The sequence below is a fragment of the Pteronotus mesoamericanus genome, unplaced genomic scaffold (assembly GCF_021234165.1).
Source record: "Pteronotus mesoamericanus isolate MK-2021 breed Mesoamerican mustached bat unplaced genomic scaffold, CSHL_Meso_final contig_25, whole genome shotgun sequence".
NCBI classification, from domain to species: Eukaryota; Metazoa; Chordata; class Mammalia; order Chiroptera; family Mormoopidae; genus Pteronotus; species Pteronotus mesoamericanus.
Window position 1 is genome coordinate 16,348,611 of NW_026555105.1, and position 15,493 is coordinate 16,364,103.

The 15,493-nt window shown below is 38.1% G+C and overlaps 1 protein-coding gene across 1 annotated transcript in view; it reads left to right on the forward strand.

Annotated features, from left to right (window-relative positions):
* RBL1 (RB transcriptional corepressor like 1) overlaps positions 1–15,493 on the forward strand; it is a 64,332-nt gene continuing 48,839 nt past the window's right edge. Inside the window, exons 1-6 of the mRNA XM_054573786.1 lie at positions 1–270; positions 3,832–3,965; positions 13,303–13,503; positions 13,874–13,938; positions 14,042–14,170; positions 14,960–15,120. Coding sequence (XP_054429761.1) covers positions 112–270; positions 3,832–3,965; positions 13,303–13,503; positions 13,874–13,938; positions 14,042–14,170; positions 14,960–15,120 — 849 coding nt within the window. The 5' untranslated portion in view covers positions 1–111. The remainder of the gene's footprint in view (positions 271–3,831; positions 3,966–13,302; positions 13,504–13,873; positions 13,939–14,041; positions 14,171–14,959; positions 15,121–15,493) is intronic.

The following is a 15,493-nucleotide window of genomic DNA, read 5'->3' on the forward strand; positions in this document are numbered from 1 at the left end:
CGCTCTGAAGCTGCGATTTTCGCGCGCTTTGGCGCAGGCGGTTGTGGGTAGCGCGCCCAGGAGGGAGAAAGGATCGGGGGGTTTATTATCGCGCCGCCCGCAGGGCCTAAAATGATGTTCGAGGACGACCCCCACGACGAGGGGGCGGCGGTAGTCGCCGCCGCCGGGGAGGCGCTACAGGCCTTGTGCCAGGAGCTGAACCTGGACGAGGGGAGCGCGGCCGAAGCCCTGGACGACTTCACCGCCATCAGGGGCAACTACAGCCTAGAGGTGAGCGGCAGCAGGTGGGGCGGCCGGATTCGACCCCCGCCAGGCCACACCCCGGCTCCGCCCCTTCCCTACCCTATGGGTCGGTGGGAGTTTCTCCACCGAGAAGGGTCGCCGCCCAGCCGGGAGCCGCGGAGTGCGAAACTAGAGGGATGAGTGTACCTCATTCTGGCCTTTTTTTTTTCCCCCCTCTCCTTGAGGCGGGAAAGTGAAGTTCGGAAAAGGAGCGTCTTGTCCAAGGTCACAAGCCCCTCTAGGGTCCCCCGAGAGTCCGACCAGATTTCCTTCCACGCCGCGAAACACCACAAACGTCATGGCACTGCCCTTAAATCTCTTCTTTTTAAAAAAGCAAATACTATAATGATAAAAGCTAAAATGAATTGTGTGCCAGGACAGTACTGCTCAGGGCTTTAAATACGTCACCTCACTTAGTTCTCGCTACAACCCCTTGAACACGTTCTGTGGTCCACTTGCCTAAGGGCACATGGTCGGTGGTGGAGCCAGGCCGAGGAGTCTATGAGCCGGTGGACCTCGCCACCGGTCCCCCGGCGAGGGCGGAAGTCTGGGTTGCTCACCTGGGAGTACGCACGGCACAGCGCGGAGGTCGGAGCCGGCATTCGTACAGCGCTCGCCCTCTCGGCCCCAGGTTCCTCCTCTCTCACAGGGGGATACTTAGCTTGTCCTGATGCTTTAGCACAGTGTCTCTGGCTGTCATTATATATGATACAAAATAAAATAAATGTAGGTTATCATTATTAGATTTTTTTTTTCCCCTCCCAGCCATTGCATTTGATCCTCACAATAGCCCTGTGAACATGGCAGAGCAGGGGGTATTATTATACCTGCCTTCCAGGTACTATCAAGGCCCAGAGGATTGTCTTGCCCTGGATCATTCTGCCGATTATTATAGGAACTTAGATAAGCATAAGTCCAGTGTAGAGATGTAATTGTGATGGAATGCATTTCAACAATTACCCCAGTGGCCTTAGATTCAAAAGCTGTCGTGATCCAGGAGGACTGGACTCGCCCATAGAGTGTTCCACTGACTCACTACCCAGTGGAATAATTAATAGCTGGATTTGAAGACAGAGTTGGAAAGTTGGAGTTGAGTGTATGTGTCTCTGTATAAGGGAAAAGCATTCAAGAGAGACTCTTGGACTGGATGGACTGGGTAAAGGACGGTGGTCTGCATCCGTGGATGGCATGACTGGGAAGTAAGAAAGTAAGGGATATTATGAATTACGTCCCCTCAATGAAAACAAACGGATTTTAAAAGGCTGAGAACGCATTTCTGATACCTCAGGTCCTCATTTGGTCTTAGTGAATAAGCATTTATGGAGTGCCAACTCCAGTCTGGACATTAAACTAGGAGCCTCTTTCAGATTCTTTTTTAAAGATTTTATTTCTTTTCAGAGAGGAAGGAAAGGAAAACGAGAGGGAGAGAAATATCGATCTGTTGCCTCTCACAAGTTCCCAAATGGGGACCTGGATCATAATTTAGGGAATCGAACCAGTGACCTTTCAGTTCTCAGCCTGGTGTTCAAATCCACTGAGCCACACCAGCCAGGACCATCTTCAGATTCTTGAATATGCCAAGCTTGTTCCCACATGCATGCTTTCTCCATGCCATTCCCTCTACCTGGAAACTTTACCCTTACTCCCCATTCTAGGAAAAATGGAGGAGCTAGATCTCCAGTTAGGCAGAGTTGGTCAAGACAATCTTAAATGTTTGATTTAGAAAGCATAGATGTGTGAATTAAAATTTTATGAGTGGCTTTTCTATCCAAAATGTTTTATTTTCTTCTTCTTCTTGTTTGTGATGGAAGGCTCTTGAAGTAGGCATTTTCATATATCTGCTGCTTCCTAAGAACCACCCTCCCCAGCCCCTACCTCTCTCTAATCTTCTTGACAGGTTCCTGCTTACATTTTCCCCTTTCCCTCTTAAATTTTGGTGATTTACCATTTAGCAATTTTAAGTTTGAATCCTTCCCTGACCTCCAGTCAAAATCATATTCTCTATACTATACCAGCAACACATTATCTTCATTTGTTCTTATAGCGTATATCTCACCAATTATGGGTAATAGTATCTGTTTTTCTTAGCTCTAGATTTGGAATTCTCTGAGGTCAGAAACAGTCTTCGTGTTTCTAAGACCTAGCATCATAGACTCAAAATAAATAATATAGATGACTTAGCTTTTTTTTTGATTTATTGATTTCAGAGAGAGAAACATTGATTTGTTGTTCCACTTATTTATGCATTCATTGGTTGCTTCTTGTACGTGCCCTGACGGTAGATTGAACCCGCAACCTTGGCGTATCTAGGCCAGCACTCTAACCCTCTAATCAACTGAGCTATGTGCCTGGGGCCCTTTTATTTTTATTTTTTTAAGGAAAAAGAAATCAAAGCAGTAATTCCAGTACTTAAATTTTCTTTATTGTGATGGTGTTTTCATCTAGTATCCTGTATTCAAACAGGTGCTATTCCCAAATAATTCATTAATCAAAGCTTCTAAAAATATTCACCCTTAAGCTTACCTACCTCATTTAATGTCTTGAGCAAATAAGACTTCTCACTGCTTTAAGATAGGAACACCGGGTTTTAGCTTTATTGGTGACCACTTATTTCTCTGCCCACCACTTTTGGATTATTGCAAGAAGAAATCTATCAGTCTTTTTATCGTTCTAGAGTCTGGTCTTAAAAGAGGATCTGCAGAACCCTGACTGGTGTGGCTCAGTGAATTGAGCGCCCGCCTGCAAATCAAAGGGTCGCTGGTTGGATTCCCAGTGAGGGCACATGCCTGGCTTGTGGGCCAGGTCCCCAGTAGGGAACACTCAAGAGGCAACCACACATTGAAGTTTCTCCTCCTCTCTCCCTCCCCTTCTCTAAAAATGAATAAATAAAATCTTAAGAAATAAAATAATAAATTTCAGGAGTTCATTAAAAAAAAAGGATCTGTAAAATAGGAAGTAACAACAGTAGTATGTTGTTTTATGAGCTTTGTGTCTAACTCTTAATCCTTATATTTAACATATAGTTCAGCAGCAAGGCCATGAAGTGATTCTAGCTTGGAGATCTCAAATCTATCTCAGAGAATTAAGTGTTGAATTCTCAAATGTCACGTTTCTTGTAACATTGTAAACTGAGATATCTGCTAAGATCAAGAGCCATGCTAACTATTTTAAAGATTGGTGTAAACATGTTCTCAGATTTTTACCTCACAGAAATGACAGTCTTCTTTATGTTTCGTAAGATACTAATTTTTTATGAGTGGTTCCCTTGTCATTTTTCTACTCTATTCTTTCCATTCTCTGTCAAACTGGTTAAAAAATGATAGAAAAGAATTTCAGCATCATCAAGGCCATGACTGATGTTTTCAAATCAATAAAGCTAATTCTGAGAAGTTCTGAGAGAATTATGTTAATATTATGTTTGGCGTGTAGGTGAGAGATGTAGCTTTAGATTAATTCTGATTTAGCATGTTAAATATCTCTCTTCTGGTTCTAGAATTCAAGCATTTTAACATAATATATGCATTTTGATATTTGTTTTTTCCCTGCCAGGGAGAAGTTATACACTGGTTGGCATGTTCATTATATGTTGCATGCCGCAAAAGCATTATTCCCACAGTTGGAAAGGGTATTATGGAAGGAAATTGTGTTTCGCTTACCAGAATACTACGTTCAGCTAAATTAAGGTAAAGCACTTTGATTTTTCAAACATTGTTTTGTAAGTCCTAAATTTAATTTTAGAATTTAATTTCTCTTTATTTTTAAACATTTAACATCATTCCATTCTAAGTTTGTTATCATATAGATAATCTTCCCCGTTCTTCTTCTACTGCCTTTCTTCCTCAAATTCTGACTTCAACGTAAGGCCTCTGTACTAAATCTTTATCTGTAATTTTTTCATTAATTTTTTTAAAATTTGAAAATAGTTTCAAGCACAAAGAATATCCATACACCCTTAATCCAGATTCACCTATTATTTTACCCCATTGGCTTTATTATTTCATCTTTCTCTTAAATAATATTTTTTCCTCAACCATGTCAAATTAAGTTGTATACATTATAACCCTTTATACCTAAATACTTGAGTGTGTATTTCCTTAAATAACTATAGTTATCAACTCCAGCAAAGTTAACACTGATACAATAACTTTATCTATCATCTCTATTCTAGTTTTATTAGTTGATCTAATAATGTTCTTTATGACATTTCTTTTTCTTTAGGTACAATTTCCAACCTAGAATCAAGTATTACTTTCACATATGTCTCTTTAGTTCCCTTTAATCAGGAATATTTTCACAATCTTTGTCTTTAATTACATTGACATTTTTGAAGAATATAGTCCAGAACTACCCACTCTCTTTTTCAATAGATTGTTCCTCATTTGGGATTTCTCTTGTGTTTCCTTATGATTAAATGTAGGCTATATATTTCCAAGTGGAAAACTACGTAAGTGATTTTGTGTCTTCAGTGTATCACATCTGGAAGCATATGATATCTATCTGCTTCTCATTGGTGATGTTAATTTTGATCATCTACTCAAGGATCTATATATTCTAGTATATATAGAACTAATTGCCTGGATACAAAACAAAAGAAATAGTGATCCAGATCTGGATGGTCTCTGTTTCTGGGTTATTTACCTGTGACAGAACTATGTGAGGTAGTTTTGTATTTGGGTGGGTTTCCAGGATAGAAAAAAAACGAACTTTAAAGCCCTATCCAGGGAAGGCAATTAGGTTTCAGTTCATGCTAAATTAAAAAAATTTCTTTCAGAATAATTTTGGTGTCTATAAATGGAAAAATAAAGTCAAAACAATTTTTTAAACTTTAATATCAAGTTTTTCATTGATGATAAAAATAAAGTGTAAATAAGATTAATAGAGTTCAGGTCACTTTGTTGTTGAGCAAAAACCTTATCCATTTAAGTATAAAACAGCTTGATGTTTTTCTATTAGATTGTTTTTCTCCACTGACCACATAAAAAAATTTTTTTTTAATCCTTACCTGAGGATATGTTTTATTGATTTTAGAGAGGAAGGGAAACAGAGAGAGGGAGGAAAACATCGATGTGAGAGAGACATCAATCTGCTTCCTCCAGTATGCACCCTGACTGGGACTCAAACCCAGAACGTTTTTGGTGCACAGAACAGCACTCCAACCAACAGAACCAGTAGCAGGAGCTGACCACGTAAAATTTTTAAAATCTTCCTGCTCTTACTGGTAGCTCAGTTGGTTTCAATGGAGACACCAAGATTGTAGGTTTGATCTCCGGTCAGGGCACATAACAGGAATCAACCAATGAATATATAAATAAATAACAACAAACCAATGTTTCTCTCTTCCTTCCTCTCTCTCAAAAAATCAATTAAAAAAAAGTGCTGGTAAAATCTTTGTAATAATTTTTAGGGAGACTGAACAAAAAAGAATAACTTAAAATTTAGAGCAGTACAAGCTAGTGATAAAAATTTCAAATAATGAAGAGTTCTGGAGATGAATGGTAGCGATGTTTGCCCAGTGTGAATGTACTTAATGCCATTGAACTGTACACTTAAAAGTGGTAAATTTTATGTTACATACTTTACCAGAATTTTTTAAAAGGTTTAAATTTTTCGAGTAACTCAGAAGAGTTGAAAGTAGTAAGAAAGTCTCTTCCTTTTTTTGCTCCCCAGAATTAATCCCTATTGACAGTTTACTGTAATCAATTGTTAAACAGAAAAAAATTTGTTTTTCAGGTTTTTGTTTTTTAAAACATAAATGAGATCATACTATATGTATTGTTCTGCAGTTCCTTTTCTTTATATTCCAGAAATTCATATCACCATTTGTGGCTCAATCATTAATTTTTTAATGACTCGAGAATATTTTCAGATATAAAGATTTTTATATATTTAACCAGCCCTTACTGATGGACATTTAGGTTGTATCCAGTTCTTATATTATTTGTGATTACAAATACTATAAATATGTGTATTAGATAAATTTCTAAAAGTGTAGTGATGGGACAAAAGATATTACTTTTTTAAATGTAGATTGATATTTAAAAAAGTTTTAAGTGTCACATTCTTAATTGCTAAAAGAACAGTAGATCTGCATCATCATGTTCATTCAGAAAAATGAAAAAGAACTACAAGTGTTGTTATTTGCATTGACTTATAATAAATACTTTGGGCTATTTTCAAAATTTCAACTTTAAATGTAATTTTAAATAATTATGTAGATCTTTGTAGACATGGGAAAATACCCATCAAATATTGTTAATAAGTCATACTGCAAAATACTATATAAGTATAGATTATAGATACACATGTAAAACTAGGAGATTTTTGTTGAGTATTTGTGTGCTAGGCACCACTTAGGTGCTAAGGGTTTACATGTTCTCATTCATTTAATTCCCATGAAATAAATTTTATTTTATAGATAAGGAAACCAAGTCACCAAGAGGTTAAATTACTTCCAGGAGGCCATATACTTAGTAAGTGGCAGAGCCTCCCAAGTTCATGCTATATTACACATGGATCTACAGAAATATATATTAGTATGTCTCTGTTTTGAATTTTCTTTATGTTCAGTTTCAGTTTGCAAAAAAAGCTTAAAGCAACTTCCAACTTTAAAAAAGATTCATTAAAAAATTTCTTTTATTATTAAGTATAGTATTAAAAAGTAGTATCTGGCCCTGGCTGCTATGACTCAGTGGATTGAGCCCCGGCATGCAAATCAAAGGGTTGCTATTTTGATTTCCAGTCTGAGCACGAGCCTGGGTTGCAGGCTGAGTCCCCAGTAGGGGACATATGAGAGGCAACCACACATTGATGTTTCTCTCCCTTTCTCCTTCCCGTCCCCTCTCAATAAAAATAAATAAACTATTTTTTTTTAAAAAAAGTAGTATCTGTTGTGCAATTTGAATTTCTAATTCATTTTGTTATTTTTAAGTTTATTTTTTATTGTATTTTTTTCCATTGCCATTTATCCCTCTTATACCCTCTTCCACCTCCACCGTCTCCCACCCTACAATCACCACGTGTCCATGAGTTCTGTAATTTTTTTGCTGGATCCCTAAACACCTCCCATGCCCCGCCCCCCTGCCCCCACGCTCTTAGCCTGCTGAATTTCTAATTCATTTTAATACAGACATCTGCATCTCTTTTTAAAATTTATTATTTATTTATTTGTTTTTAGAGAAGGGAAGAGAGGGAGAGAACCATCAATGTGTGGTTGCATCTCATGGGCTCCCTGCCCCTCATGGGGGACCCGGCCTGCAACCCAGGCATATGCCCCATATTGGGAATTGAACTGGCGACCCTTTGGTTCGTAGGCCAGCGCTCAATCCACTGAGCCACACCAGCCAGGGTTCATTTATTATTTCCATATTATAGTAAAGCCCAAATGAAAATTTAGTTCATGGAAAATTTTTTTTATACATTTTAATTGGAACAGTAATGATGTTAATTTTTTAAAATAATTTTCTTTTTTATCTCTTGAGTGCCATTAAAGTTCAGTAGTGTGCTGCTGTTGTGATATATGTGCCATATTTTTTATCTCTGCTCTGTATACTTATTTTTGTTGTATCTGTGGTGAAATATATATAATCACTTCTAATCACCTTTAAGTGTACATTGGCAATGAATGTATTTACATTGTTATGCAACCATTACCACCATCCATCTCCAGAACTTTTTCATCTTTCCAAACTGAAACTTCATAACAGTTAAACAGTATCTTCCTTCTTTCTCTTCTAGCTAACCTTAGGAAACCTCCAGTCTACTTTGTGCCTCTATGAATTTGACTGTTCTAGATACTTCATATAAATGGAATCAAACAGTATTTGCCGTTTTGTGACTGACTTATTTCACTTAGCATAACGTCTCTAAGAAAATTACTGATTCAGAAGCTAGGGCAGACCTATATATTTTTCTCTTGTCTAAAAATTAAATTTATTGGGGTAACACTGATTAATAACTTATATAAATTTTAGATGTACAACTTTATAATATGATATCTGTATACTCTGTTGTGTGCTCACCACCTGAAGCCCAGTCTCTTTTCGTCACCATAATATCTTGCCTTCTTTACACTCTTCCTCCTCCCCTAACTTCCCTTCCCTTCCCTTCTGATAACCAACATTCTGTTGTCTCTATGAGTTTGTTCTTTTTGGCTGTTTGTTTATTGATTTCACTCATATCCCACATATGAGTGAAATCATATACAGTTCTTGTCCTTTTCTGTCTGACTTATTTCACTTGGCATGATTCTCTCAAACCTGTTTTTTCTAATTAAACTTGAACAGCTTATTATGCCAGAAAGTAAGGAAGTGCTCAAAAAAATGTTGGGGACATGTCCAAGGGACATAGAAGCTAACTTGGAAAGGTTCCCAGTAGTAGCCAAATCTGGAGTAATCTCAGCATCAACATGAATACTACAGTTATAGATTATAATTCACTGAATAAATTTTATACTGATGATAAATAGGGGAGAAGGGAAAGCTCTTTATTAGAAAGCCAAATAATAAATGTAGAAGGATGATAGAGTTAGGGAGGGAAAATCACCATTTTGCAACCTCATAGTAATGAGGGGAAAATTCTCAATGGATGCTAAAACTAGGGGACAGACGTTTGATGAGAGCAGAATATTTATATAATTCCAAAGTTTTTCCCTATCAGTCACTAATCACAAAGGGAAAAATCGTAACTTGGAGGAGGAAAGCCAGGAAGATCCCACCTAAATCAAGTGCAGAGTTATCAGTAATGTGACAAGTGGATATGATCCACTGAGAACAACATGATATGACTTATGTAGTACTCTGTCAAAAATGCCTAGCCTAAATCTAGTAATGAGGGAAGTATGAGACAAACCCTATGAGATTAGGGACATACTGCATAGTAAGGTCAGTGAAGTGATAACAGTGCTATTAAGTTTTTTTTATTTTCAAATACTCTGATGCACTTTATTCCAGTTAGAATAGCCCTTTCGGAGATGACAATAAGTACAGTGGGCTTGTATGGGGATGTATTAGTCAAGGCTCTTGTTTATAAAACAAATAACAACTACCTACTCTGGCTAATTTAAAGAAAAAAGAAATTTACTAAAAGGATATTTGTTGGATAGCTGACGAAGTCTTGAGAATAGCTGACAAAGCCTTTAGGATGACTTGAGAAATTAAACTTGGAAAATGACTAGTAACAAAAGGAGGCTGGCTACACAGCCAAAGAGCATATCACAGAATACATCTAACAAGGACACGGCTTGCATGGCCAGCAGTGCCATCCCTGGACATTGCCACAGGATTTACCCCTAAGAGCTCAATATTGCTATGGATCTTAATAATTTACCACTTCCTCACTTCTCTGTACCATCAGCTCAAGTCAAAATCCCACACATACATCTAGTCAGGGACCTCAGGTTTTATGCCTTTGCCCTAACCTCCAGTGAAGATGATGTATCTTGTAGAAGGCAAGACTCAAAAGTGGGGAGTTCCTCAGACAAGTAAAGGATTTAACACGCTGAGTGTACCCCACCTCCAAAACAAAGGCCTCTATCAAGGAATAGAATTTGTCAGCCAAAATACTCGGTAGTCTCGCAAATTTTTTCGCTTCCATTGTTAACAGTTAATTTATTTATTTTTTGTTAACAGTTAATATTAAAGAGACTTTTAAGCATCATGTCTGGAGTTTGAATATCTGTGGAAAATTAGCTGATGATGTCTTCCATCACCTTTTCACAAGTGTCATTTGAAAAATGAGGTCTGTCCAGAAAGTATCCATCCATGTATTATGAAAAATAAGAGACATTTACTGAAGAAGATAGAAGATACAAGAAACATTGTACATAGGACAATGATGCCTCAGTCCCCTTTAAAGTAGGCACCTTGGGACCTCACACAGTTCCAATTGTCATCAGCTGCTCCATCATATTTTCCTAAATTTTATCCATGATCTGAAATTTCATCCCTTTTAAAAAATACATATTTTATTGATAATGCTATTACAATTGTCCCAATTTGTGTGCCTCTGTCCTCCTCCAACAGGAACCCCCCATTTCCTCTAGCAATCACCCGCTTAGTTCATGTCCGTGGATCATGCATTTAAGTTCTTTGGCTTCTCCATTTCCTATACTGTTCTTAACATCCTCCTATCTATTCCGTACCCACCTATTTGTACTTCTTAATTCCTGCACCTTTTCCTTCATTCTCCCCCTTCCCCCTCCCAACTGGTAACCAGTCAGATAACCTCCATATCCATGATTCTGTTTTTGTCTGCTTGTTTGCTTAGTTTGATTTTAGATTCAATCGTTGGTAGTTGTGAATTTATTCCCATTTTAGTGCTCATAGTTTTGGTCTTCTTTTTCTTAAATAAGTCCCTTTAACATTTAATGTAATAATGGCTTGGTGATGATGAACTCCTTTAGCTTTACCTTATCTGGGAAGCACTTTTCTGCCCTTCAATGCTGAATGATAGCTTTGCTGGATACAGTAATCTAGGTTGTAGTTCCTTGCTTTTCATTGCTTTGAATACTTCTTGCCAGTCTCTTCTAGCCTGCAAAGTTTCTTTTGAGAAATCAGGGTACAGTCTTATCGGAGCTCCTTTGTAGGTAATTCTCTGCTTTTCCCTTGCTGTTTTTAAGATTTTCTATTTATCTTTAAACTTTGGCATTTTAATTTTGATGTGTCTTGGTGTGGTCCTCTTTGTGTCCATCTTATTTGGGACTCTGTGCTTCCTGGACTTATATGTCTAATTCTGTCACCAAATTAGGTAAGTTTTCTTTCATTATTTTTTCAAATAAGTTTTCAATTTCTTTCTGTTTTTCTTCACCTACCAGCACCCCTATGATTTGAACTTGTCCCAGAGGCTCCTTACCATATCCTCATTTTTTGTGGGCGGGGTTCTTTTGTTGTTGCTGTTCTGAGGGAATTTTTTTCTTCCTTGTGTTCCAAAACATTGATTTGATTTCTGGCTTCCTTCCCTTCACTGTTCATTTCCCGTAAAGTTTCTTTATTTAACTTAGTGTAACCTTCATTTCTGCTTGGCTCATATTTATGCTTTTGAAGTACCCAAAGAGTTCCTTTGAGCATCCTAATAACGAGTGTTTTGAACTCTGCATCTGATAGATTTCTTATCTCCATTTTGTTAGTTCTTTTTCTGGAGTTTTGTTCTTTCATGTGTGCCATGTTTCTTTGTCTTCTCATTTTGTGTTTTGTTTCTATGTATTAGGTAGAGCTGCTTTGACTCCCTGTCTGAGTAGCATGGCTTAATGTAGAAAAGCACACCTATAAGTTGGATGGGGCAGAGTCTTAGGTAATTGTCTGGGCAAGGCAACCTGTATGAACCAGGTTAATGGAGTCACAGATATAGTACCACCTGCTCTGTAGCTCTGTGGGGAGAAGGGCTCAGAAAAGGGACAATGGCTATTGCCTGGCCTCTGGAGTTTTGTCTGGGAGGAAACTGTCCCCCAGCACTCTCCCTGATGCCAGGCACTTTAGTGTCTCCCCTTATGCCACTGGTGCCCTTCAAGCTGCTGCCCCAGTGCTGGAGCCCAGGGGGAGTGAGTCTGCGTAAGTACTAAGCCCATTGTGCACCCATTAAGAGGAACACCCGAGAATCCCGCAGTTTCTTCCACCACCCCAACACCCACTGGTTTTTTACAGCTGGAAGGTACAGGGATTTATCTTCCTTGTACTGGAACCCTGGGCTGGGTGGTGTTTTGTGTGCCTTGCTCCCTAGACATCCCTCCCAGTTTTTACCTACCACATGTGGGTGTAGGACCACCCATTCTGCATCTCCACCCGTCCTACTCATCTGAATTAATTTGACTTCTTTAATTCCTTAGTTGTCAGACTTCAGTACAAGTCGATTTCCTGACGATTCTGGGTAATAGTTGTTTTATAGTTTAGCTGTAATTTTTGTTGTGATTGTACAAGGAGGCAAGCCATGTTTGCCCCATCTCTTGAAATCTCTTCCCTTTCAAAGGTGACTTTAGTTTTGGGAGAAGCCAGAAGTTGCAGGGTGCCAGATCTGGGCTATAGGAGGGCTGAGTCACCTGGGTGATTTGATGTTTCACAAAAAAACTCTGCCTGAGACGCGATGCATGAGTTAGGCGTGTTGTCGTGATCAAATTACCAATCACCATTTGCCCATAGCTATGACCTTCTGAATCATCTGAATAGTTTCCACTGAGGAATGTTTAAGCTTCATGCAAAATTTGATGCAGATTCATTGCTCTACTTACTCAGTCATTTTGAATGTGATGGCCACACAGTACACGTGTTCACTCACAGGCCTCTACCTCCCCTTCTGACTAGTACAGGGAAGTTGTCATTGTTCGCTCATGTACATTCCGGTCCACTCTCCTTGGCTGCCATGTTACACCGATATTGAGCAAACCATTCTCATTATGTTAACAATGTCTGGACTTTTTCTGGACAGATATCATAAAGTGCTAGACACTTAAATAAGCTTTAACACTAGAGAATTTCAGTCTTAGACCATGCTAAATATGGACATAAAAATGTACCCATAATCAAATAAGCCAGAAAAGTGGAGTAATAATCTGTTATTTTCTGGGTATGTACTACCTTCTTAGTTTATATTTAATGGTGGAAATCACACAATGGAACATAAACACTTGAATTTTATTCTTAACCTGTAACTGTCTGGTTCTCTGTGAGCAACTTCTAGAATCCACAGCTTGGGAGATTCTGTCTTTCCTGAAACTGCTTTTGTGAACTTATCAATCTCTTGACTGACATTTGCTTAATTTATATGTTGATTATTGTATAGGTGCTGTAGTTACATAGGCACTGTCACTCCCTGCATAGTAAAAGATGTTGTATATGGTGACCATTAATTCAAAATATTCCCATAGTGATTCTGGGAACCAAAGTAATTTCATAGCACTTGGAAGTGAGATATTTTTGCTATTTTTTAAAAATTCAGGCTGTTTAATAAAGATTTTGAGGCATAAACAGAATGATTCCTTTTCCATCCATTATATAAACTCATTTTAAGTTTGCTTTTTTCCTATTTGTTTAGTTTGATACAGTTTTTTAGTAAAATGAAGAAGTGGATGGACATGTCAAATCTGCCACAAGAATTTCGTGAACGTATAGAAAGACTAGAAAGAAACTTTGAAGTGTCTACTATAATTTTCAAAAAATTTGAGCCAATTTTTTTAGATATTTTTCAAAATCCATATGAAGAAACACCAAAGTTACCACGAAGCAGGAAGCAGAGGTGAGACCCTTAATCCTTCCATTATTGACATAAAAATTTGATATAAAGTTACTATGGGAATTTGCATTTTTAAAAGTCCACTTTTTACCAGAAGTAGCCATCTGCAAAAACTTTAAGTTTTTATTAAAATCCATTTATAATTACCCATATCTGGAAATTCAGGGTAATACTTTCACTTACTTTTTTTATGTTCTGATGATTTTATGCAGATTGGAAGGTTTAAGTTTGTTTAAATTAACCAGAGGTCTGTCCTTTGTGAGTGGAATTTTGTATGTAATTTGACTTTACTATTTGTTATTTATATGACAGCTGTGGAGTGATATTTAGCAAGTTAGTTGTATAAAAAAATACATTTGTTTTCCTTTTTTAGGAGGAGTCCTTGCAGTGTTAAGGATCTCTTTAATTTCTGTTGGACCCTCTTTGTTTATACTAAGGGTAAGGTGATACTTTCAGTGGTTTTTCATTTCTGTTATGGGGACTTGGTGCTATCTGACCTGAGAGGTTTCTGGTTTTTGTGTGTCTTTTTTTTCTTACAAAGGTAATTTTCGTATGATCGGAGATGATTTAGTAAACTCTTATCATTTACTTCTGTGCTGCTTGGATCTGATTTTTGCCAATGCCATTATATGTCCAAACAGACGAGACTTGTTAAATCCATCATTTAAAGGTAAGACCCTATTTACTTATTTATTGATTCATCGATTCATTGATTCATTCATTTTTCCACAGATGTCCGAGTTTTTCCCCTTTCCCACCCAGGCAGTCCCCCACTTCCATAGTCAACCTCTGCACCATTATTCCTGTCTATAGTTCCTTCATAAATGAGGGGGCGACCCAGAAAACCCCAGAATTATCTTCTGGAGGGCAGGTCCCTTACAGTACAGGCTTCCCCCACTAGGTGGTGTTCTAGGAACCCATCTGGTTCAGTGTCTGAGCTGATGCTGTGAGAGGTGGCACTAGGCTTCAGAGAATTTTTTTGAAGACTCAGCATATTTGCCCACTTCATGATTAATGACTTACGGGTGCTGCTGCCCACATTACACTTATAGCTGTTTGTGACCCAAAACATCATAACCCCTGTGCCCTCGCCCTTCATGGCACACCACCCCGCCCAGCAACCTCTTTTTAATCTCCCTGGATGAAAAAGTCTTCAAAAAATGTTTTGTCAGTATGGAAGAGGTAAAACAAAAAAGTGGCAGAAGCATGAAAAAGCATCAAAATCAATGAGTTCAAAAACTGTTTTGAGCAGTGGAAAAAACATCTGGATAAGTGTATTGCATCAAATGGAGAGTACTTTGAAGGTGACTAAAGTTTAAACATGTAAGAATGAGAACAATTTCTTATAAGTAAATTCCAGGTCCTTTGGGGGTTCCCCCCTCATATGTCCTTTGAGACCTTAGAAAAAGAGTTTTAAAAGTTTACCATATTCTTTTTCCCCTGTTTTTCCTCAAACTAGGTTTACCATCTGATTTTCATACTGCTGACTTCAGGGCTCCAGAAGAGCCTCCCTGCATCATTGCTGTACTGTGTGAACTGCATGATGGACTTCTAGTAGAAGCAAAAGGAATAAAAGAACATTACTTTAAGCCATATATTTCAAAACTCTTTGACAGGAAGGTACTGTACTTATTATTACATGACTAAGACATTTTTAGGGGTTAGCAAGCAGCAACCTCAAAAGAAAAGACAATATTTTAAGTACTCAGACTCAAGATTCCTAGGTTTTAGTCCTTGCTCTGATGCAGAATTGGCCTATGGTCTTCTGTGATAGGAAAAACTGAGCTGTTGAAGAATGTGACCAACTATATGTACTGTCAAGTAAAAGTACACTGTAAGAGGCAATGGTAGACAGTTCTGATAAAGAATTATGAAAAAACAGCCCTGACAGGTGTAGCTCAATGGATTGAGTGGCGGCCTGTGAACCACAGGATCACCGGTTCAATTCCCAGTCTAGGGCACAAGCCTGGATTGCAAGCCAGGTCCCCAGTAG